We start from the raw sequence: 21,045 nt of genomic DNA on the forward strand, positions 1-21,045 counted from the left end.
GATTTAGGTGCCTATGAGCAATATTGGTGCTTTGGTGCACTTGCATGCTTATAAGCAACTGGTGGATAAACACTTAGAATCAAGGTTTATTATAAGCATATAAAGCTTATCAACACTTTTATGCTTGTAACCAACTATTGCTTATGAGCACTTTGAACTTGGGCTCTCATGTGCATCTGTTGGTATCCGACACTTGGAACATGCATGCTTATAAACACTGGTGCTTATAAGCACTTTGAACTTACATGCTTATGAGCAATTAATTTTTGTAAGGATAATCTAGTGGTGATGGGCAGTTGCTTGTGGGAATCCTGGGACCAGATTCTTGTATATGTCTCTTAGAGGGTGTGCTATAGGTGTGTATCAACCGCCACGGGACTGTGTAACCATGTTGGCTTAATTGGTGTGTAACCAAACAGTACACCCGCGACCAAGGCCAGATGCAAATATATCACAAGTCTAAGACAGTTACCTATAATTTGGTTCACAAGTTCGGTAGTGACATCAATGCTCTTTCGCGGTTGCGCCGCAAGCGTGCCGACAAACCGCCAATGTACTCGTGCGTGTACACTCAGGGCATTTAATTTTACATGTTGATTCGATACTGCATCAAGCGATATATGCACATACGTCACTACCAAACTTGAGATGAACCAAATTATAGCTGACATGGATTTATAAGAATTTATCAGCATCCAATCGCTCCACAGCCAGTGTAGCTGGGGTGTTGCCTACCGCATCCAAAGGTAGTCAAGGCCACGGCCCAATGGTTTCACAGTGCGGCAAAGCAGAACAAACTAGTGTTTGTGAGCACATCCCCAAATAATCATTAATTAATTTCTGTTACTATAAATACCCAATCAAATGATTTTAAAAACTAATTTTTTTATTAACCAACAAATATAAAAACCAGCTCTTAATTATGTTCCAAAATGTTATGCATCCATGAGCATGCAATGATTTACCACAAAATGTCACCAATGAGCATATATAATTTGTTACTGCATGACATATAACCATTCTTGTGTATTGGACTACATTTTTAAAGATCCATGTGGTGGATCCACATTGGAGGAGCATGTGACACCCGCCCCCTTAAAAAAGGGGAAGACAAAACATAGGAGGAAAAGCAAAGGGAGGAAGAGAGACAAAGAAAGAGACACTTTATGGCCCCCTAACTTCAAATTCTGGATCTGCCCCTAAATTCCAATATCTTCTGGTAACTAATAACTACAAACAAAACTAAATTTAAGTTTGAGACCAGATACTATAATGGTCCCAAAAATGCAGTGCTTATTGGTTCAATTTTATGGTAAATTCCACTCTTAGATAAAAAAAAGTTCTAAAAGGGTTCTAAAGTTCCCTTCTGTGAGAACCTTCACACTTGAACCCTCAAAAAGGTTCCTGAAAAGAAGAACCTGTTAAAGAGCCATTACTGGTTCTGCAGCATCTTCAGATAAACAGATACAAAAAAGTTCATAAGAGTGACCAAATATCCTTTTATGGTTCATTTAAGAACCATCAAGGGTTCTCCTGAGAAGAGAAAATAAAGAACCATTTTTGGAACCTTTTTTTCCTAAGAGTGCATGATCTCTTTACAAACAGACAGCAGAAATGGAACCTACAATGATAACAACAGAACCAACAGTCACAACAGTAGTCAGGCCACTTTATCCACTCCTGATAATAAGTCTTTTGGTAAGATATAGAATGAGCCTCACACTTGCATTACACCCTCCACAGTGGCGGTGCCAGGGGGAAATGGGGACCTCCAATCGTGGGTTATCCCCTCCCCCATCAAAATTTTAAAAAATTGGAAAATTTCCACTTTTGGGACAGATAATTCCCAATTTTAGGCAAATTTTCATTTCTACTCCACCCCATCCGGCCCCAGGAAAAAAAATGACTGGTGTCGCCACTGAACCCTCCTATCCAGCCTAGCTAGCTAGCTAGACCAGTTTTGACTGCTATCCTATATACTATCATACTTCAGTATGTCCACTTCTTTTCAAGTACAGTTCTGACTCTCGTATGTAGTAGCCAATGAGAGAAATTTATGCATATATTTGTGTTGATGCAAGAGGAGTTGTATGTTAAGTTTGTGGGTGAAAATATGGGTCCAATGTAGCATAAATGTGGAACACACCACAGGCAACGTGTGTTAACCAAATAAATTTCTTTGATTTTGTTTGGCTGATTTTCTTGAAAAGAATACTCCAAATTTATATGATCTTTGCATAGCTATGGCTGATGTGCCATATTTTATGTGGTTATTCCACTTGAAATACACACACCCTCTATGGAAGACATGATCTTAAACTCCCACTTGGGGAGTGTGAATTTCAAACAGGGTTACTTGAATAGATAACCCCATTTGAAATTTCTGCCCCCTGGGTGGGAGATTAAGGTCACATCTTGGATCGGGGGTGTATGGATTTCAACTAGAATAACCCAATTGCAGATAAGTGATAAGACTGTAAACCACCTAAACAGGGTAAAATCACATATTTTGGTTAATGTTTATGGAGTTTGTCCGTAGGAACATGTGTAGCTAAATGCAATTTAATAGATCTACATCATTTTCAGCACTACTGTTTGCTCTCTTTTTGCCATCCCCCTACACTATGGACCACAATAGCCTCATCACATGGCATAGTTCAACAACCTCAATTAAACAGTCATAGTGCAAAATTTGACCTCAAGTTGCAGAGTATGAGTTTTTGTACCCACATTTTCAAAGGTCATTCAATGAATGTACAAATGTATTGGGGTTAAAGGACTTTGCCCTGATAGATGAGCATATTGTGGATCCTAGTGATATGATTTTTGACTAAACTTTAAAGCTATTCCTGCAAAGTTTTATTTTTTTGATGATTTTACTGGGATCACTGTTATAGCCTTTAAACGAATCAATTTGGAAACTGTAGAGAGGTCAATGCACATACAACAAATCTTGCATCAATGTCAAATGAACACAATAGCTAAGAACCACTGCCCTAATACCAGGCATGTTTGTAAAACTGGAATGCAAATCGATGTTCATTTTGTATGATCATATTAAGCAACATAATAGACTTACATCCTCAACAGTTTCATTTATACTATCATTCCTGGACAGGAAAAACCACCAATGTGCATTTTCACTGTGACCCATTTGGAAACTTGGTAACAGCGACAAAACATCTAATTTAACAATTTTGTCTTTTTTGAAGGGACATAAAACCTACTTAAACTTAAAGATAGTGATTTTTTTTTAATGCATAATTAAATTACAAATTTGATATTTTGTTACTGTTCCATTGCCAAATGGGTCACAGTGAAAATGCACATCTAGGTGTTTTTTTCATACCCAGGGATGCAAGTATCCCAACTTTCAAAATAATAAATAGCCTAAATGTGAGCTTAATTAACAAAATTAGTCCCAGTTTTATAAGTTGATTTACTTCCCATCTTTAGTTTTGTCAGTGACTAATTCCACATCTATATTCAACTAACCCTTCAGTTTGCAAGAGACTCCTATGGCAAATTATTTACACAATAAAAGAGAGAAACCTTTCTTTTTTCGCTCAGAAACCGTTTTTTAGTGGGATTTAAATTTTTTTGTAAATAGACCATGTTTTCAATTTTAAGAGCCAAGTTTTGTTTTTGAAAAGCCAAGTTTAATTTTAAAACTTGACTTTGCAAATATAATAAACCAGGTTTTCCAAGAACTTAGGTTTCCAAACTTGGATAACCTGGTTTCCAAACTTGGTTAATCTGGTTTCCAAACTTGGATAACCTGGTTTCCAAACTTGGTTAATCTGGTTTCCAAACTTGGATAACCTGGTTTCCAAACTTGGTTAATCTGGTTTCCAAATTTGGTTAACCTGGTTTTTCATTTTGCAAAACCTGTGTTATTAAAATTCTTAAAATTAAAATTAATTCTTAGAATTAAAATTCGTCTTTTTTTGTTGTTGAGGTTTCTCAATTTGAAATGTGAAAAAACTGTTCTTGGCCACGAAACAAGGTTTATTTGTGAAGAAAACAGCTGAGGATTTCAATGAAGAAACCAGGTTTCTTAATCAAGAAACTTAGGTTTCTAAATCAGGAAACCAGGTTTCTAAATCAAAAAACTAGTTTATTTAAAGGGAAAAACCAATTTCTCTCTTTAACTGTGCAATAAGTTGCTAGGGACTCCTACTGGTCCTAACGTCAATGTGAGTGTTTGTGCTGTTCTATAATACAACAGTTTAACACAAGAATCCCTTACAAGTTAGTGTACCGATCCATTTGTGAAGCTGTTTTTTGTATGTATCATTTCTGTTGTTGCACATACTTTCCACTTAAGAACATATAACCATGCACCTTGTTAATTATTTATTATTATTTATAATGAACACAGCAATTACTGTTCTAATCAAATTCTTCAGTAACATTGGCAAAGCTCATTGATGTTATATGTGACATGATCTGGTCCATGGGGGCCAAAGGAGGCATTTTTGAAAATTGAGTTACTATAATTATTACCTTATACAAACATTGAGCTATCATATACTGAAAACACCAAAGGTCTACTACACTTGGTTCTAAAGTTATGAAGTTTTGTCATGCTTATCTTCTTATGTTTTTAATTGTTTTTGACCCCATATTTTTGCCTTTATCTCAATTTCAAATTTGCCACCTTTGGCCCCCATGAACCAGATCGTGTTACATATATAGAATTACAGAGTTATATGGATTATGTGACTCAAGACATTGCTAACCCCATAGCCACTGCTGGCTGAATTATTGGCCTCTAAGAGCTATTTTGATTGGGGTGGGATATATCATGTATTGAGCCAATCAGAGATATGGTAAGAATAGTCAGTAGGGCTGAAAGGGATTAAGGTTAAATGAGCTGAAAGATATAAAGCTCTATTTTGGTTGGTTACTCAGATGATTAAATCATATAATTGACCAATCAGGGGCATTGTAAGAAAAGCAGTAGTGCCCACCGGGTTAACAGTTATATGTCACATGATCAAGGAGAATGAGTCACATGTCAGCAATTTTGAATTAGAAGTGTTTTACATCATTTTCTGACAGTTTACGAATGCTATATTTTGATGCAAACCCCATCAAAATCAGTCATCTAGTTACCGAGTTATGAGCAATTTATCATTGGCTGCACACAATATAAAACAAACGAATTTGAACACTCATGAAAGTTCATCTGTGTTGGTATAAATCATGATTCTGATTTAAACTGAGTGACTGTATCAGGTCAGAATTTGAACACTGTTTTTGCCAATATCTCAAAAACAATATTAGTGACATCCGACTCATTCGCCTTGATCATGTCACATATTACAAATGAATCAAGAGATATGATGGGCTAGGGCCATAGCAATGGGGATGGCAGGATTTTTAGTGATAGAATTCATTGTGATATCCTATATTTTCTGCTATTCCTGCATTTATATGTATGAGTATGCATGAGTACCTAACCAAATTAAGATCCAAAGCAACCCACCAGGGTGTTTGTGACTCACATAATGAGTTACACACATTTAGCGACTCATTTAGATAACATGTAGTTTTATGACTCATATAATGACTCACATGATGGATAATTATGATCTGTTTGACTCATGAGTTACATGACTGACATGATTCAGGTTGAGTCATAATTTTGTCTAATTTTTAAGTTGAGTCAAATGTTTGAGTCACTGCAAATTCAACAGAGTTGAGTCACTGAATATCAATCAAGTCAGTTGTATCGTTTAACCTTGAGTCATGAAGTACAAGTCTTGTTATGACCAGTGGCGGCACTTGGGGGGGGTCAAGGGGCATTTGCCCCCCATATTTTTCTTGCCCCCCCTACTTTTGAGGCAAAAACCCCAAAATCACATACATTTCCACTTTTTGCGGCAATTTTGCGCAAAATTTGCAAATTTTGCCCCCATGAAATTCACTTTTCCTCCCACAATGCCCCCCGAAAAAAATTCCTGGTGCCGCCACTGGTTATGACTAGTCGTGTGATTCAAGAAATGGATTTATTTGAGACTACAAGCCTGATTCTAAAGCTGAATATATACTCCATCGCTCAGTGACGAGTGATTGGTATTTGACCAATAAGGTAGTGCGTTTTTCCCTATGCAACAAAATGCGCTCTACCTCATTGGCTAAAAACCAATTGCTGTCACTTTAGCGACGTTGTATAAACTCCAAATAATAATCACCAAGTAACTTACATTGTAGTTACATGACTCAAGGGGGAAAACCAGTATTAAATAGCTGATTATGAGTCTGCATTTGGTTTACTCATGTTTTAACTCGAGTTAAGAGTTAAACCATAGATGCTAGAAAAATTAATTTTGTATTGGGAAGGTCTATGGTTATACATACTGCCCATATAGTTCATGCAAAAGCATTGATGTAAATCCCACGACACATTAAATCCCCGGATTAAATCAACAAGATTGATTTACATGTTATAATATGGAGCACATAATAATGTCATTTTTTTTACCAACAACCCCCTTTTTACATTTATATATATATGTCAGTTATTCTTAATGCAAAAAATGATATGTTTGTTTGCTCAGGTTCCAGTGGTTATGAATCAACAACTACTACCGTCAAACCACCTTCGAGAGAAGAAGAAGAACAACCCAAAGTCAGCCAAGTTAAAAGACCGTCCGTAACGATCACGTCACCAGGTAGCCCTGGAATGACGAGACGAAACAGCTCTCCTACTATGCTTGGAGAAATACAGGTAAATTGACTAGCAAGTAATGAGAAATGGGCTATTCCACTTTAAATTCACACTCCCTGGAAGATTACATCATCATCTCATACCAGATGCCCAAATTACAGATGGAGTGAGTATGGAACGTCAAACAGACAAGGTTGGCAAGAATTGCAAAATATTTTACAGAGGGAGTGTGAATTCCAAATGAGATAGCCCAGTTTACTAAAAAATGTTGAATTATAGTCTAGTATACAACTCTTGAAAATATTGGTCGATACTTAAGTTCATGCCATAAAATATTATATTTACCCGATACTGAAAGTGACATGATGACGTTATCACGGGCAAATAGTCACTTTTTATGAGAACTTTTGCCCGAGCTCGACATCTCAGTGGATCAATTTGACACAGATACTCATGGATCAGATTGTGTGCGCGTAGCAACTCTTTGAGGCTGTGACAGTCTGAATATTTTCATACAAATTTTGACTGCTCTTTATATCCAGGAAATGGTGCAAAACATGTCCCCCATTGACAGGAGACTGTGGGCTTACCAGTTCACCTCAAGGAAATATTTTGCACTGTTACCTTTTTGAGCAGTCCAGGGCCGACGTCGCAAGGCGGCCAAATGACAAATATATGCCCAAATCGAAATAGAGATATAAAAGAAAAATAACAGATTTCTCAAAAAGTGGGGCGGCCATGGCATCCCCGGCCGCCGGCTTGCTACGGCCCTGGAGCAGTCAATTTTTTTTGTTGAGAATGATTTGCACAGGGAAAATTGCGTGCCTTATAAGGAACTGATTAAGCAGACTTCCCATACATTTTTAATCTGTTAAATGAACTTTGCATTCCCGAATTTTTTTTCTCACTTGTAGGTTAGATTCTCAAATTTAATCATGGTAAACGACTTCCCAAAGTTAATCATTTGAGAGGGTATTTGGGAGTAGTAACCTGATTTTTATCTCTAGATCAATGATATGTAATTTTTAAAATCAGTTTAATGGGTAAATATAAAGTGGGCGCCCCAATTTTGGGAGACGCTCTTTTAAAGTGACTCTCAAAAACAATTTTCCAAAATTCTGATGACTTTGTCAGGGTTTTTTATGTCGCTTTCTTGCCAAAGATATATTTTACTTTTTTATAATTGTCGAAGATTTGGAGGAAAAAAAGATAAATTCTGTCAATACTCTCCTTCTTGAATCATTTCAGATTTGCTCATTTTCAGATGTATTATTCACAAAGTCTACTATAATCATGCTAATATTAATGTCTCAGTGGTGATGAATGTGCTGAAATGGGCTGTTCCATTTAAAATCCACACTACCCCTGTGGAAGATTTTGGAAATACTTTCAGTATGAGTTTCAAATAGAATAGACAGTTGAATAACTTCCATTTGAAATACTCACTCCAGTTGTGGAAGATATAGGTAAAGTCATAATACAGAGGAAGTATGGGTTTCAAAATGATTAGCCCTGTCTAATTACATTTCAAAAACATACTCCCCCTGTGGAAGATATTTCCAAAATCTTCCACAGGAGTAGTGTGGATTTTAAATGGAACGGCCCAATGAATGGTTCAGCTGTATTTCAATGTTCAATTTTCTCACATTGCTGGTAATGGTTTTCCTACCAGGACCATGCCTCAAAGAATGATAAATAACAATTTCTCAATAGACTGGTATTGATCAATGTCAAGACTTGAAATAAAGCTGAACCATTTCAATATGTTGCTGTTCAGCAAAATGCAATCTCTGTGATGAAACATTGCCATTCATCAATTCTGGGACCATTTGGGCACTTGCGATTAAATTTTGAGGGCCCAAACAAATTTCAGAGGAGAGGAATGGAAAGTTGAAGTCAATCTACTAAAGGGTACAATTGAAAAAAAAAGCCATGCAAGAAGTTGAGAGAAAAATGTGCCAGCCATTCCGACCTGCAAAATGACAACTTCACAGGCCCGGGCCAATTGTTTTGGGCCACTGGCCCCTAGGCATACCTTATTTGGAGGCCTGTATTTCTTTACTTTACATTAAATTATTCGTAATCACTTTTTTTTTGCTTTTATTTCAGTGCAAGTTGTGGTATGAAAGCAATACCTTACAAGTTGTGGTGACCATCATGACAGTACAAGGGCTACAGCCCCGTGAGACGGGTGAACTCAGGAACCCTTATGTCAAGCTTTTCTTGCTACCTGATAGAACGTAAGTGTCACATAATATATGTGAAGGGTTTTCTACTTAGACTGCTGCCCTCAGTCGTCAACCGTCTGGATTGACGACTGAGAAAACTTCGTGGAAAAAAAGTGACGGATTTTGTAACAGGATTCCTGTGGCATAGAGCGTGCGCAGTTGTGTCCAAATTGACCTTTTGACCGAGTTTGTTGTTTTTAGAAGTTCAGAGCGCGATCTTGTCACAGCGGCGCGGTACAGCGACCTGGCACACGGGCGCCATAGTCAGTCGCGCTTCTGGCGCATAACCAAAGTCGCATTGAATAGTTTCAGAAGTCCGTCATGATTTGGGCTGTAAGATAATCAGTCGTCACTACGAAGCATGCGAAGTGTAGACGGCTGATTGGAATTAGTCTATCTTCTACTACCAAAGACATTATACCCAAGGAGTACCAACTCAGAATTGCCCCATGTGTAACGCTATGGTAAAACCACCATGTCGGTTTGCCATGCATGGAGACCAAATAGTGTACATCCTGCATTATTGGCAAAAACCTGTGAAGGGTCTTCTACTACCAAAGACATTAAACCCAAGGAGTACCAACTCAGAATTGCCCCATGTGTAACGCGATGGTAAACCCCATTATCGGTTTGCCATGCATGGAGACCAAATAGTGTACATCCGGCATTATCGGCAAAAACCTGTGAAGTGTCTTCTACTACCAAAGACATTATACCCAAGGAGTACCAACTCAGAATTGCTCTGTGTGTAATGCTATGGTAAAACCACCATGTCGGTTTGTCATCCATGGAGACCAAATAGTGTACATCCGGTATTATCGGCAAAAACCTGTGAAGGGTCTTCTACTACCAAAGACATTAAACCCAAGGAGTACCAACTCAGAATTGCCCTGTGTGTAATGCTATGGTAAACCCACCATGTCGGTTTGTCATACATGGAGACCAAATAGTGTACATCCGGCATTATCGGCAAAAACCTGTGAAGGGTCTTCTACTACCAAAGACATTATACTTCAGGAGTACCAACTCAGAATTGCCCTGTGTGTAATGCTATGGTAAAACCACCATGTCGGTTTGTCATGCATGGAGACCAAATAGTGTACATCCGGCATTATCGGCAAAAACCTGTGAAAGGTCTTCTACTACCAAAGACATTATACCCAAGGAGTACCAACTCGGAATTGCCCTGTGTGTAACGCGATGGTAAACCCCATTATTGGTTTGTCATGCATGGAGACCAAATAGTGTACATCCGGCATTATCGGCAAAACCTGATACTTAGAGAATAAACGATAGGAATTTTTATTTTGCCTATCCTCTACCGTGTGATAGACGACAGGCAGGTCCAATATTTTGAGTAGTGGATGCCGGCGCAGCCAGTATCCACTACGATAAAAATATTGGACCTGCCTGTCGCTCTATCATAGGTAGAGGATAAACAAAATAAAAATTCCTATCGCTTATTCTCATTCTTAGTCAGTTAAATATTATTTTAATAACTGTAAACAATTGTTTAAAAGTAAAACTAAGTTACCGTCATAAAAACTCCCTCATTATAAAATGAACGAAACTTGTTTACAACTTCACGTATTCTGTTGCGCGTGCTGCTAGCGCGTTCGCGTATTCCGCACTAGTCTACGCATCCAGCGCGATACATACGCCAAGCATCTCTACACGCTGTTACGAATTATCAAGACGCATGATGACGTGGGGTTGTCTGCGGCCTGATAGACGGCACCCGAAATCATGCGATTGTCCAATCAGAAATGTGTCTAGGAACTAGACCACTCCCACTGACTAAGAATGAACAATAAGTTGCGTTTGAGGTCTGGATGCCTAGAACTTAGGGCATGTTACCATCACCAATAAGCACACACTTAAAACATTTTCCGGGCATGTGACAAAATAATCGGGAGGTACACTGTCCATCAGTGACACATAAAAATGGGGGACTCGGTACTCTGTGGATCTAATCTCTATGCCTGCCTTTTGCATTTTTGTATCAAAAATTTGTTAGCTTTTTTTGGCAATGTTATGACCCAAAACATTCCCTAAACTCACCTTCTTTAGAGAAGTCACATACTATAATATGTTCGAGCTCCGGTGACATCTCGCGACGTCCCACGTAACAAATTCCAGTCACTATCAGAGGAGGTTTGTGGTTGTGAATACAATAGAGCAAATAAATCTGCAATCAATACAGCATTGATTTGCTAAGAATTGAACAGTGCACCTGTCTCATCAAATCACTCTAATACCTCTGTGAAAGTGACAGAGGTGTCATCTATTAAGTTGGAACATATATAACAAAGATTATAAGAGACTGGGACATGGTTTTTAAGTCTTGCAGCAAGTTTAATATTTTTTCATTTTTTATTGTCTCTGTTCATTGTATGAGATGTCTGAAGTCAACTCTGATGTGAATTTATTATACTGCTAATTATACCAAATTGTTTATGTGCTTGTTTGTTTTCTCAGTGACGAAAGCAAGCGACGAACCAAGACCCTACAGAAAACCCTCAATCCCAAGTGGGGTCAAACTTTCTTATATGGCCCACACAAAAGACAAGACTTAACAGGACGTACACTGGAAATCACTGTCTGGGATTATGAACATTATGGTGCTAAGGAGTTTCTAGGGGAGGTAGGTACACAGAGTCCAGGATGGACTATTCTATTTGATATCCATATACCCCCTATGGAAGACATGGCCTTAATCTCCCACACAGGGAGGTGGTGTAAATTTCAAATGGAATCAGGCCCATAGTTTGGACCTTTTTGGACTGGGTGGGCGGATTTGGACATTTTTGGACCAAAATGGCATAAAAAACCTCTCTTTTTGGGCCTTTGGCATTTGGGAGGGGGTGTTGCACCCCCTGGCTACAGGCCTGAATGGAATCATTCATTCAGGTAACCCCATTTGAAATTCACATTCCCTGTGTGGAAGATTAAGGTCATGTCTTTCATAGGGGGTGTATGAATTGCAACTGAAGAAGCCCAGTGGATTGAAATAATTGTTGATGAGCTGAACATCTATGGGACCATTTCATGGTTTGGGGACAAAGGTAGGTAACATGCATAACCGACAGTGCCCTCTGTCTTGTACATGAGGCAAGTCACATGGTATTCAATATTTTAACAAGATTAATACTTTGGTTCTTGTCCTTAGCATGATAAAGCATTTGTTTCTTGGTTAATCATGATACCACCGATATTGTCCCCAAACTGTGAAATGGCCCTATGGGTGGAGTATCTGTTTATGCTGCATATACCTTGATTCCATGGTATAGACGAATCCGACGAGCCACATTCCTACATTCCTACACCTCACTGGTGGCCATTGTTGGGGGCCATCCATCCATTTTACGCGACGACAGTATCGTAGGCATGCAGCGTTTACCACTCCCATGATGCGGTGCAAGTGCTACGCACTCTGATGCGCTCGCGATAGTGGGCGTCTTGGATCGCAATCCAAACGAACTAAGCTAGTTTGGCACGGATGGCCCCCAGCTATGGCTGACTTAATCCTGACCATCACTTGGCTTGTCGGATTCGTCTATAGGTTTGATAAAGGTGGGTGACCTGATTGGAATAAAAACATCAGAATTGTATTTTATTAAATCATGAAATATCAAATAGTAAATAAGTACTTGCAACATCAATAATGAATTGCACAAATTACGAACAAACTGACTAAATATCAAGTGAAATCATTGAAAGCCCAAATAATGCCAGCATCCATAAAGATAAAAATAATGTAACAAACCACATTGAAATAGAAAGCAAAAATTATACTTCTACGCTACTCAAATTTGGTACACTCACTGGAGCACTTTCACCAGGGTCAACCGAGTAGCATAGAAGTATAATTTTGCTTTCTATATACGTTTACCGCTACATATGAATATACATCATTAAACATTGAATTAGAATCATTTTTCAAATTAAGAAATATTGAAAGTTGATCAGTTACTTGAAGATACATTTCCTGATAGTCATGCTAAACTATTCATAAAATCTATCAAAAATGAGAATTAGTCAGTTTTTAAACAAGCGCATATTTATACATATCTGAACTGTAAACATTGAAAAGAACATCATTTTTTCCTGCAGATTGCTGAATGCACCATTAAGCATTCTGCACTTTTTCCCCTTAAATAGTCCTTTATAATGCTACATCATATTAAAAATCTTCATTCAAATCTGTCCGATTTGTCACAATAACAACCTCACTCAGAGGATGACATAATAGCTTTTAAAAGCCATATCCAAAGGTCAATATAAACTAATAAGATAAATTGACTAGAAAGCAGTCCGTCAAACAGTACTATTTGAGAGTGTTTTCATAGAGTTTGACTTCCTACGTCATAATCTTGTTTCACATGCGTATATTTTGTGCTAAAAATATAACTAAATGGGAATTCCCTGCCCACATATGACGTAGTCTTTGTGTGTTTTTACCAGGTTTTACCATTTTTATTTATTATTTAAAAGTGAACTAATAATGGACAGCCTCTTCCCCTATTTTTCATCATCAAAATTGAGATTTTGGTGTCAGAAGAAAGCTCCTATGCCTGAGATGTTTCGTTTAAGATGGTGTGAACAAAAACATGGTGAATTGTGGTAACCACAACTGCAAGTATGTACTAGGGCTATTCTATTTGAAACTCATACTCCCTCTGTGGAAGACTTTAGCCAAGTTTAGCTAAATCTTCCACAGGTGTAGTAGTCAGGGGGCACACGTATTCTACTTCATAAAGTTATGCCAAGTCTGACTTTTTATATGGACCTTGTTATTGAACCCATAAGGAGTTGATTCCAACTTGGTTTGAAATTCTCAGTGACAATTTTCATCACTTGAGGGCGCTTTTTCAAAATGGCCACCAAAATCCCTTAAAATCACCATAACTTGGTCAGAGAAGCACCCAACAGCACGATTCTGATGTCTATACCCACGTTTTCAGGGTCAAGGAATCCAATAGAGTCATTTACAACAGCCTAGGACCTATCATTCCAAGATGGCTGCCAAAATTTCAAAATGGCCGCCAGTGAAAATTAATTTGGCTATATCTCGGGTGCAGAAAGTCCTAGAAGTATGATTCTGGTGTATATACCCATGTTTACAGGGTCTAGAAATCCATTAGAATGATCTAGAACAGCACAGAACCTTAAAATCCCAAGATGGCCGCCAAAATTGAAAAATAACCACCACTAAAATGCAGAATTTTGCCAATATCTTATCTTATCTGTGGTTTAGACTCATTATTCGGGGTTTACGATCCTTAACCTTAGCAAAACAGTCTAAACCACGGATAAGGTATCTAAACCCCAGATAAGGCGCCAGTAACCCCAGATCAAGGGACGATAGACACCAGATAAAGCAGGCCAAACCCCAAATAAGCTGCCTTAACCCTAAATAAGGAACATAAACCACAGATAAGGCATCTAAACACCACGTAAGGTGCCTTAACTCTAGATAAGGATCTTAAAGCCCTGATAAGGCATTTTAACCCCCAGATAAGAGACATAAACCCCAGATAAGAGACGTAAACCCCAGATAAGGCAGTCTAAACCCCAGATAAGGCGCCTTAACCCCAGATAAGGAACGTAAACACCAGATAAGGCATCTAAATCCCAGATAAGGCGCCTTAACTTCAGATGAGGGACATAAACCTAGGATAACACAGTCTAAACCCCAAATAAGGAATGTAAACCTTAGATAAGGCAGTCTAAATCCCCCCAGATCCATTCTTTAGGCATCTAAACCCAGATAAGGCTCCTTAACCACCGATAAGGGACGTAAACCCCAGATAAGGCAGTCTATACTCCAGATAAGGCACCTTAAGGGTTGTAAATATAGGATAATGCAGTCTAAACCCCAAATAAGCTGCCATAACCCCTGATAAGGGACGTTAGTTGGGGATAACACAGTCTTAACCCTAGACTTCTCCGTAGTCCACTTGCCCATTTTGCATACTCTGACCATTACATTTAAGCATAAAACTCTGATTTACATTGATTTGTGTGCAACTGATAGATTTTCACATTTGTATCTGATCTTTTCAGTCACTGCACTCCCTCTGTTTGTTAGCTTCCCAAGTGGACTACTGACAGTTACTTTTATTGTCACTAATTATCTGATATTTTTAACTCTTTATGACCATTTTACTATTGAATACTTTAATTTTAATAAACATCATCAGTATAATTTTGAGTTCAACGAAATGGGTTCATCGTGACTAATAATAACATATTTTTAATAAAATTCGACTATGGCATAGTCTATCTTAACCCTAGATAAGGCATCTAAACCCCAGATAAGGCACCGTAACCCCAGATAAGGGACGTAAGCTCCAGATAAGGCAGTTTAAACCCCAAATAAAGCACCTTTAACCCTAGATAAGGAACACAATCCCCAGATACAGCATCTAAACCCCATATACATGTAAGGCATCTAAACTCCAGATAAGGTGCCTTAACCCCAGATAAGAGACGTAAACCCCAGATAAGGCAGTCTAAACCACAGATAAGGCACATAAACCCCATCTTAACAATCTAAACCCCAGATAAGGCGTCTAAACGCCAGATAAGGCCCCTTAACCCCTTAACATAAGAGATGTAAACCCCAGATTACGTCTCACTCCCTTATCTAGGGATAAGGCACCTTACCCAGGGTTTAGATGCCTTATCTAGGGTTTACGCTTCTTATCTGAGGGAAGGCGCCTTATCTGGTTGTTAGACTGCCATATATCTGGGCTTACGTTCCCTTGCTGGGGTTAAGGCGCCTTATGTGGGGTTCAAATGCCTTGTCTGGGGTTTAGACTGCGTTATCCTTGGTTTACGTTCTTTATCTGAGGTTAAGGCACCTTATCTGATGTTAGATCTGGGGTTTACATTCCTTATCTGAGGTTACGGCGCCTTACCTGGGGTTTAGACTGCGTTATCTCCAGTTAACGTCCCTTATCTGGGCTTAAGGCACCTTATCTGGGGTTTAAACTGCATTATCCTAGATTCATGTCCCTTATCTGGGGTTAGGGCGCGCCTTATCTGGGGTTTAGACTGCATTATCATAGATTCACCTCCCTTATCTGGAGTTAGGGTGCCTTATCTTGGTTTAGATGCCTTATCTGGGATTTAGACTGCCTTATCTGGGGTTTGTGCTCCTTATCTAGGGTCTAATGTGCCTTATTTGGGGTTTAAGCTGCCTTATCTGGAGCTTACGTCCCTTATCTGGGGTCACGGCGCCATATCTGGGGTTAATATGACTTATCTGGGGTTTAGACGGTGTTATCCCCAGTTAACGTCCCTTATCAGGGTTAAGGCAGCTTATTTGGGGTTTTGACTGCATTATCCTATATTTACATCCCTTATCTGGGGTCAAGGTGCCTTATCTGGAGTTTAGACTACCTTATCTGGGGTTTACGTCCCTTATCGGGGGTTAAGGCGCCTTATCTGGGTTTAAATGCCTAAAGAATGGATCTGGGATTTAGACTGCCTTATCTAGGGTTTAAATCCCTTATTTGGGGTTAAGGCGCCTGATCTGGGGTTTGCATCTCTTATCTGGGGTTTAGGTGCATTATCTGGGGTTTACGACCCTTATCTAGATTTAAGGTACCTTACGTGGGGTTTAGATGCCTTATCTGTGGTTTATGTTCCTTATTTAGGTTAAGGCACCTTATTTGGGGTTTGGCCTGCTTTATACGGGGTCTACGTCCCTTAATCTGGGGTTACGGCGCCTTATCTGGGGTTTAGATACCTTATATGGGGTTTAGACTGCGTTATACTAAGGTTAAGATAAGATATAGTCAAAATTCTGCATTTTAGTGGTGGTTATTTTTCAATTTTGGCGGTAATCTTGGGATTTGAAGGTCATGTGCTGTTCTAGATTATTCTAATGGATTTCTAGACCCTGTAAACATGGGTAGAGACACCAGAATCATACTTCTAGGACTTTCTGCACCCGAGATATAGCCTTAATTAATTTTCACTGGCTGCCATTTTGAAATTTTTGCAGCCATCTTGGAGAATGATAGGTCCTAGGCTGTTGTAAATGACTCTATTGGATTCCTTGGCCCTGAAAACATGGGTATAGACATCAGAATCGTGCTGCTGGGTGCTTCAAAAATGCAAAAATAGTCACAAATTTGTCAAGGGTGTAGTACCACCTTAAACACATCGAATTGACCTTTAAACCCCTTAAAATGGTTGACAAACATACACATTAGGTATTCCTAGTGTAAAATATAATTTATAAGATTGACTTTGGCCAAAACAAAGTTCACTACAACATGATATCGGCATGTTTTTAAATAGATTCCTTGAAAAATGCATCATTTTATAAAGCGCCCTCATTAGTTGAAAAAAGAAAGTGAGATTTTCAAACCAAGTTGGAAGTTATTCCTTATGATGTTATTGAACACATGAAAGTTAAAAATCAAACTTGGCACAACTTCTGAAGTAAGGCTAGTTTGGTGACGTGTGCCTCCTGACTATAGTGTGAATTTTAAATGGAATGGTCCAATGGTATGCTCGTTTTTGGTCGTCATATCAAAACTGCTGGAGCAATACAACTCGTAATTATTTGGAAACATTGTTTTAATGGTAGGCCTTATTGGAAGATAGTAAACAGGACATGGACAAATTTGACACCTCATTAAGCAAATGAAGAAATTCTAAATCTGTCATATGAATTGTTTTATCAAACTTGAATTAATGCAATGAATCACCTGTGCAATCACCAACAAGTGAGGGAGTACCATCCAACGTGAACTTGGCACCATTATGCTTATTCAAAAAGAAACAAGCATACCAAAGTACAATTTATATTGACAAAAAACACACCACAAGGCAGCCATTTGCATATAACACTCCTCATATCTAAAATAAATTCTACCACTAACTGCCAACAAAAATTGAATAAAACTATGTTTTTCACAGAAATTAACACACACAAATTAATCAATTTCAAGAATTTTAACAGATGCAAAAAAAACCCCAAAAAACAACCAAAACAAAACAAAAATAAAACATTCCAAGAATTTAACAGATGTGGGCCTATACAAAATAGATTTCAAGAATTTTACAGATGCAGACAAATAAATTTAAATCAAATATTTGTACGTTGTTGAATACATAATAGAAATAGAAATATCTATGTTAATAATGCATTCTGAATAGTAGTGACTTGACCTGACAAATCTATGAATTATATACCGCCTTTTTAAATGTAATATTCCAAAAAAAATTATACCAAAATATATATAACTTATTTAAAGAAATAAATAACTGATCACCAAAATGACTTGGTGTTTTTTCTCACAAAATGCTAATTGATCAAGCTGACATTAAGAATAGATACACCCTAATTTGCTCATTAAAATATAGAGCCATTTGGGTCCTACTAAGCAAGGTTAACCTTTAGAAATTCCTTGAAAGATGCAGAGAAATAAGGTGTTATAAGATGCTATACTATGTCCCATACAAAATAGGCAAGACAAGCTTCATAATGAAAATGGTTTAACAAAGGCATCCTACAAACAAAGCAGTAAATTAAGAGTAGGGACTATATCAAGTATGTGGATAATATATAATATTAAACATAATGTACTGATCAGTTTTGTAATAAAATCGTCAACAGTTTCTTGATAATGCTGATCCGATCAGACTATAATGACACAGGCATTAGTATGCATAAGCGAATACCTTTCCTCACACTTAAGAAACTTGATATACCCCATGTGTGCCGGCCTCATTTGCATTTCAAAATGCCCAGTTATTGCTTGCTGATGAGATGGATCAGGCTAGTTGATTTTGTCAAATTTTTAATTGAAATATTAATTAAAATGTGTAGAAACAATTGACGGTCCGGATTTTGTTACAAATTCTCTTTTTTTGGGGGGCGAGTCTGGTGACAAAATGCTATCTTGAGAAAAATTCTTTACTAATGCGTGGTTTTAAAATGGCTGCTATAATTAGAGTGGTTGAAATGTGTGGGCTCATCTCATTAATGTCTTTTGTTAATATTAGAAAGGTATTTAATTTTGGGTTCATTTTCTTCAACTACAAGATTTATTGTATCCTGGTTGATTGCATTATTATATATTGCATAAAGTTACCTCGTAAGATCTACAGATATGATTATCATTCAAAACACACATTTGATAAAACAATGCATTTAACACAATTTGAACTGGAAAAGGTTGCATGCCCTAAGTACAATTAAAATGCAGGACACCAGATGCATGTTGAATACTGTCATTATGCACTAATTGATGTTATTAATCATGTCAAACATGCATTAATTATGTGAACATTATCCTTAACAATGGTAAAATGTACATCACAGATGGTAGACATTGCTGGCAAATGTAGGACAAGGTTGCAAAATTCTATAACCTTTCAATGACATTTACTTGAAATGGAATTCTGCCGCTTGACACTTTGGCAGACATGTGATACCATTTGATGATTTTAAATTCAAAATCTATTACATCTAAGGGCTGCCTTATATGCAATTTTTTTATAAGATACCTTTTTAAATCACATAAAAGTGGTAAATATTTTTCGCTTTGACCATTTTGAACTACTTTGCTTGTTTTGAATTTGCTATTTTAAGTTTTCTTTTATTAGGGCCTTACATAAAATAACATATTCGTACATTTAGGCTGAGAAAAAGCTATGTTTGAAAGCTGCAGTGCACATTCATATTTCTTAGTGCGTCCATGTCAGCTGAAACAGCAAATTCAGTTTTTTGCCGTAAAATCATGAAATTCTGAGACATATTTAGAAAAAAATTTACTTGATTTGATATTCTCATTGTTTAGGTATTGATATTTGTACTTCAATTGGGTAAATTAATCATAATTTTATGCTGTGTAATTTTGAACACTCGAAAATTACATTTTAACTCAAAATTGAGTTTAAAAAAAATCTTACAAAAATAAAAATAAAAATCTTAACAAGAAACCCGCATTCCGCATTCGTTTTTTAAACTGCCATGGGCTTTAAGACATAGTATAATTTCTTTAAGCCTTATAACTTTATGTAGCTATATTGAGCTTAAAATTACTTTTCTGCAATTCTACTCTTTATAATAGGAAGGCACATTGATCAGGGTTGAATACAGTAGTATAAGCTCATGTCCATTCAAAAGAGATACACTGAAATATACCATAACACTTCATAAACAATATTGATGACAAAATAACACAAGGCAATTATGATACTCCATGCTTCATAGCAATTGAACAAGAAAATTAAAAAAATTATTACATGAACCATTTGTTCAATGTATGAAACTAGAATTATACAGTTTGTAGTTAAGATGGGCCCACAACAAAGTTTCATAAATAAAAAGAATATGCTAATTAATTAATTTGTCATTAATATTCATAAATGTGCAATAACATGGCACATAACTATAATAGCACAAGAGGGGATCATATGCTCTCATCCCACTGAGTTGCAAGTTAATCAGTTATTGCATGTAGGCTGCAGAGTGGATTAATGGATTGAAACAAAATATGTAAATTAGCTCATTAATATTCATAAACATGCAAATAACATGAGACAAAATTAAATAGTACATGAGATTGTGTGTAGGCTATAGAGTGGATTTGCTTCTACCCCACTGCATATCTGACCACCCACTCGTCTTGCCCATAACATATTGTTGTGGGGCCAAAAAAATTAGGAACAAAACAAATATGGTATATATTGGTGGATAATCAAAGAAAATGAAAATTGAAAATGTTTGGTACTAGCTAACAGTAAAAAAGTCTAAAACACATCTTTTAGATGGCCTTCTGTTTAATACACAAGTTGTATATTTGTTTATTATGTTTTGTTCTCTTTTGTTCTTACTAGGTACTAATTCCACTAGAAACTGCCCCCCTTGACGACAAACCCCATTGGCATTCCCTACACCACCATGACAGCCAGATACCCCCGCCTTTACCTTCGCCCTCCCTTCCACGACGTCAGCTGAAGCTTGTACGCAACGGTCGCAACAACCGTGGTGAACCGCTTTCATCGCCTGCATCAGCGGGGTGCTTATCAGATAGTGACGTCACAGATGATGACGCAGTTGGTGCTGTCACAGGTACGTACAGATAAGTTTGTTTTTCCTGGTACAGTACAGCC

At 37.6% G+C, this 21,045-nt stretch overlaps 1 protein-coding gene across 1 annotated transcript in view; it reads left to right on the forward strand.

Annotated features, from left to right (window-relative positions):
• LOC140150241 (uncharacterized) overlaps positions 1-21,045 on the forward strand; it is a gene marked incomplete at its 5' end in the record, with an annotated part of 102,873 nt that overhangs the window by 37,259 nt on the left and 44,569 nt on the right. Inside the window, 4 exon segments of the mRNA XM_072172246.1 lie at positions 6,567-6,736; positions 8,786-8,916; positions 11,383-11,548; positions 20,770-21,004. Coding sequence (XP_072028347.1) covers positions 6,567-6,736; positions 8,786-8,916; positions 11,383-11,548; positions 20,770-21,004 — 702 coding nt within the window.

The sequence above is a fragment of the Amphiura filiformis genome, chromosome 4 (genome assembly GCF_039555335.1).
Source record: "Amphiura filiformis chromosome 4, Afil_fr2py, whole genome shotgun sequence".
Taxonomy (NCBI): Eukaryota; Metazoa; Echinodermata; class Ophiuroidea; order Amphilepidida; family Amphiuridae; genus Amphiura; species Amphiura filiformis.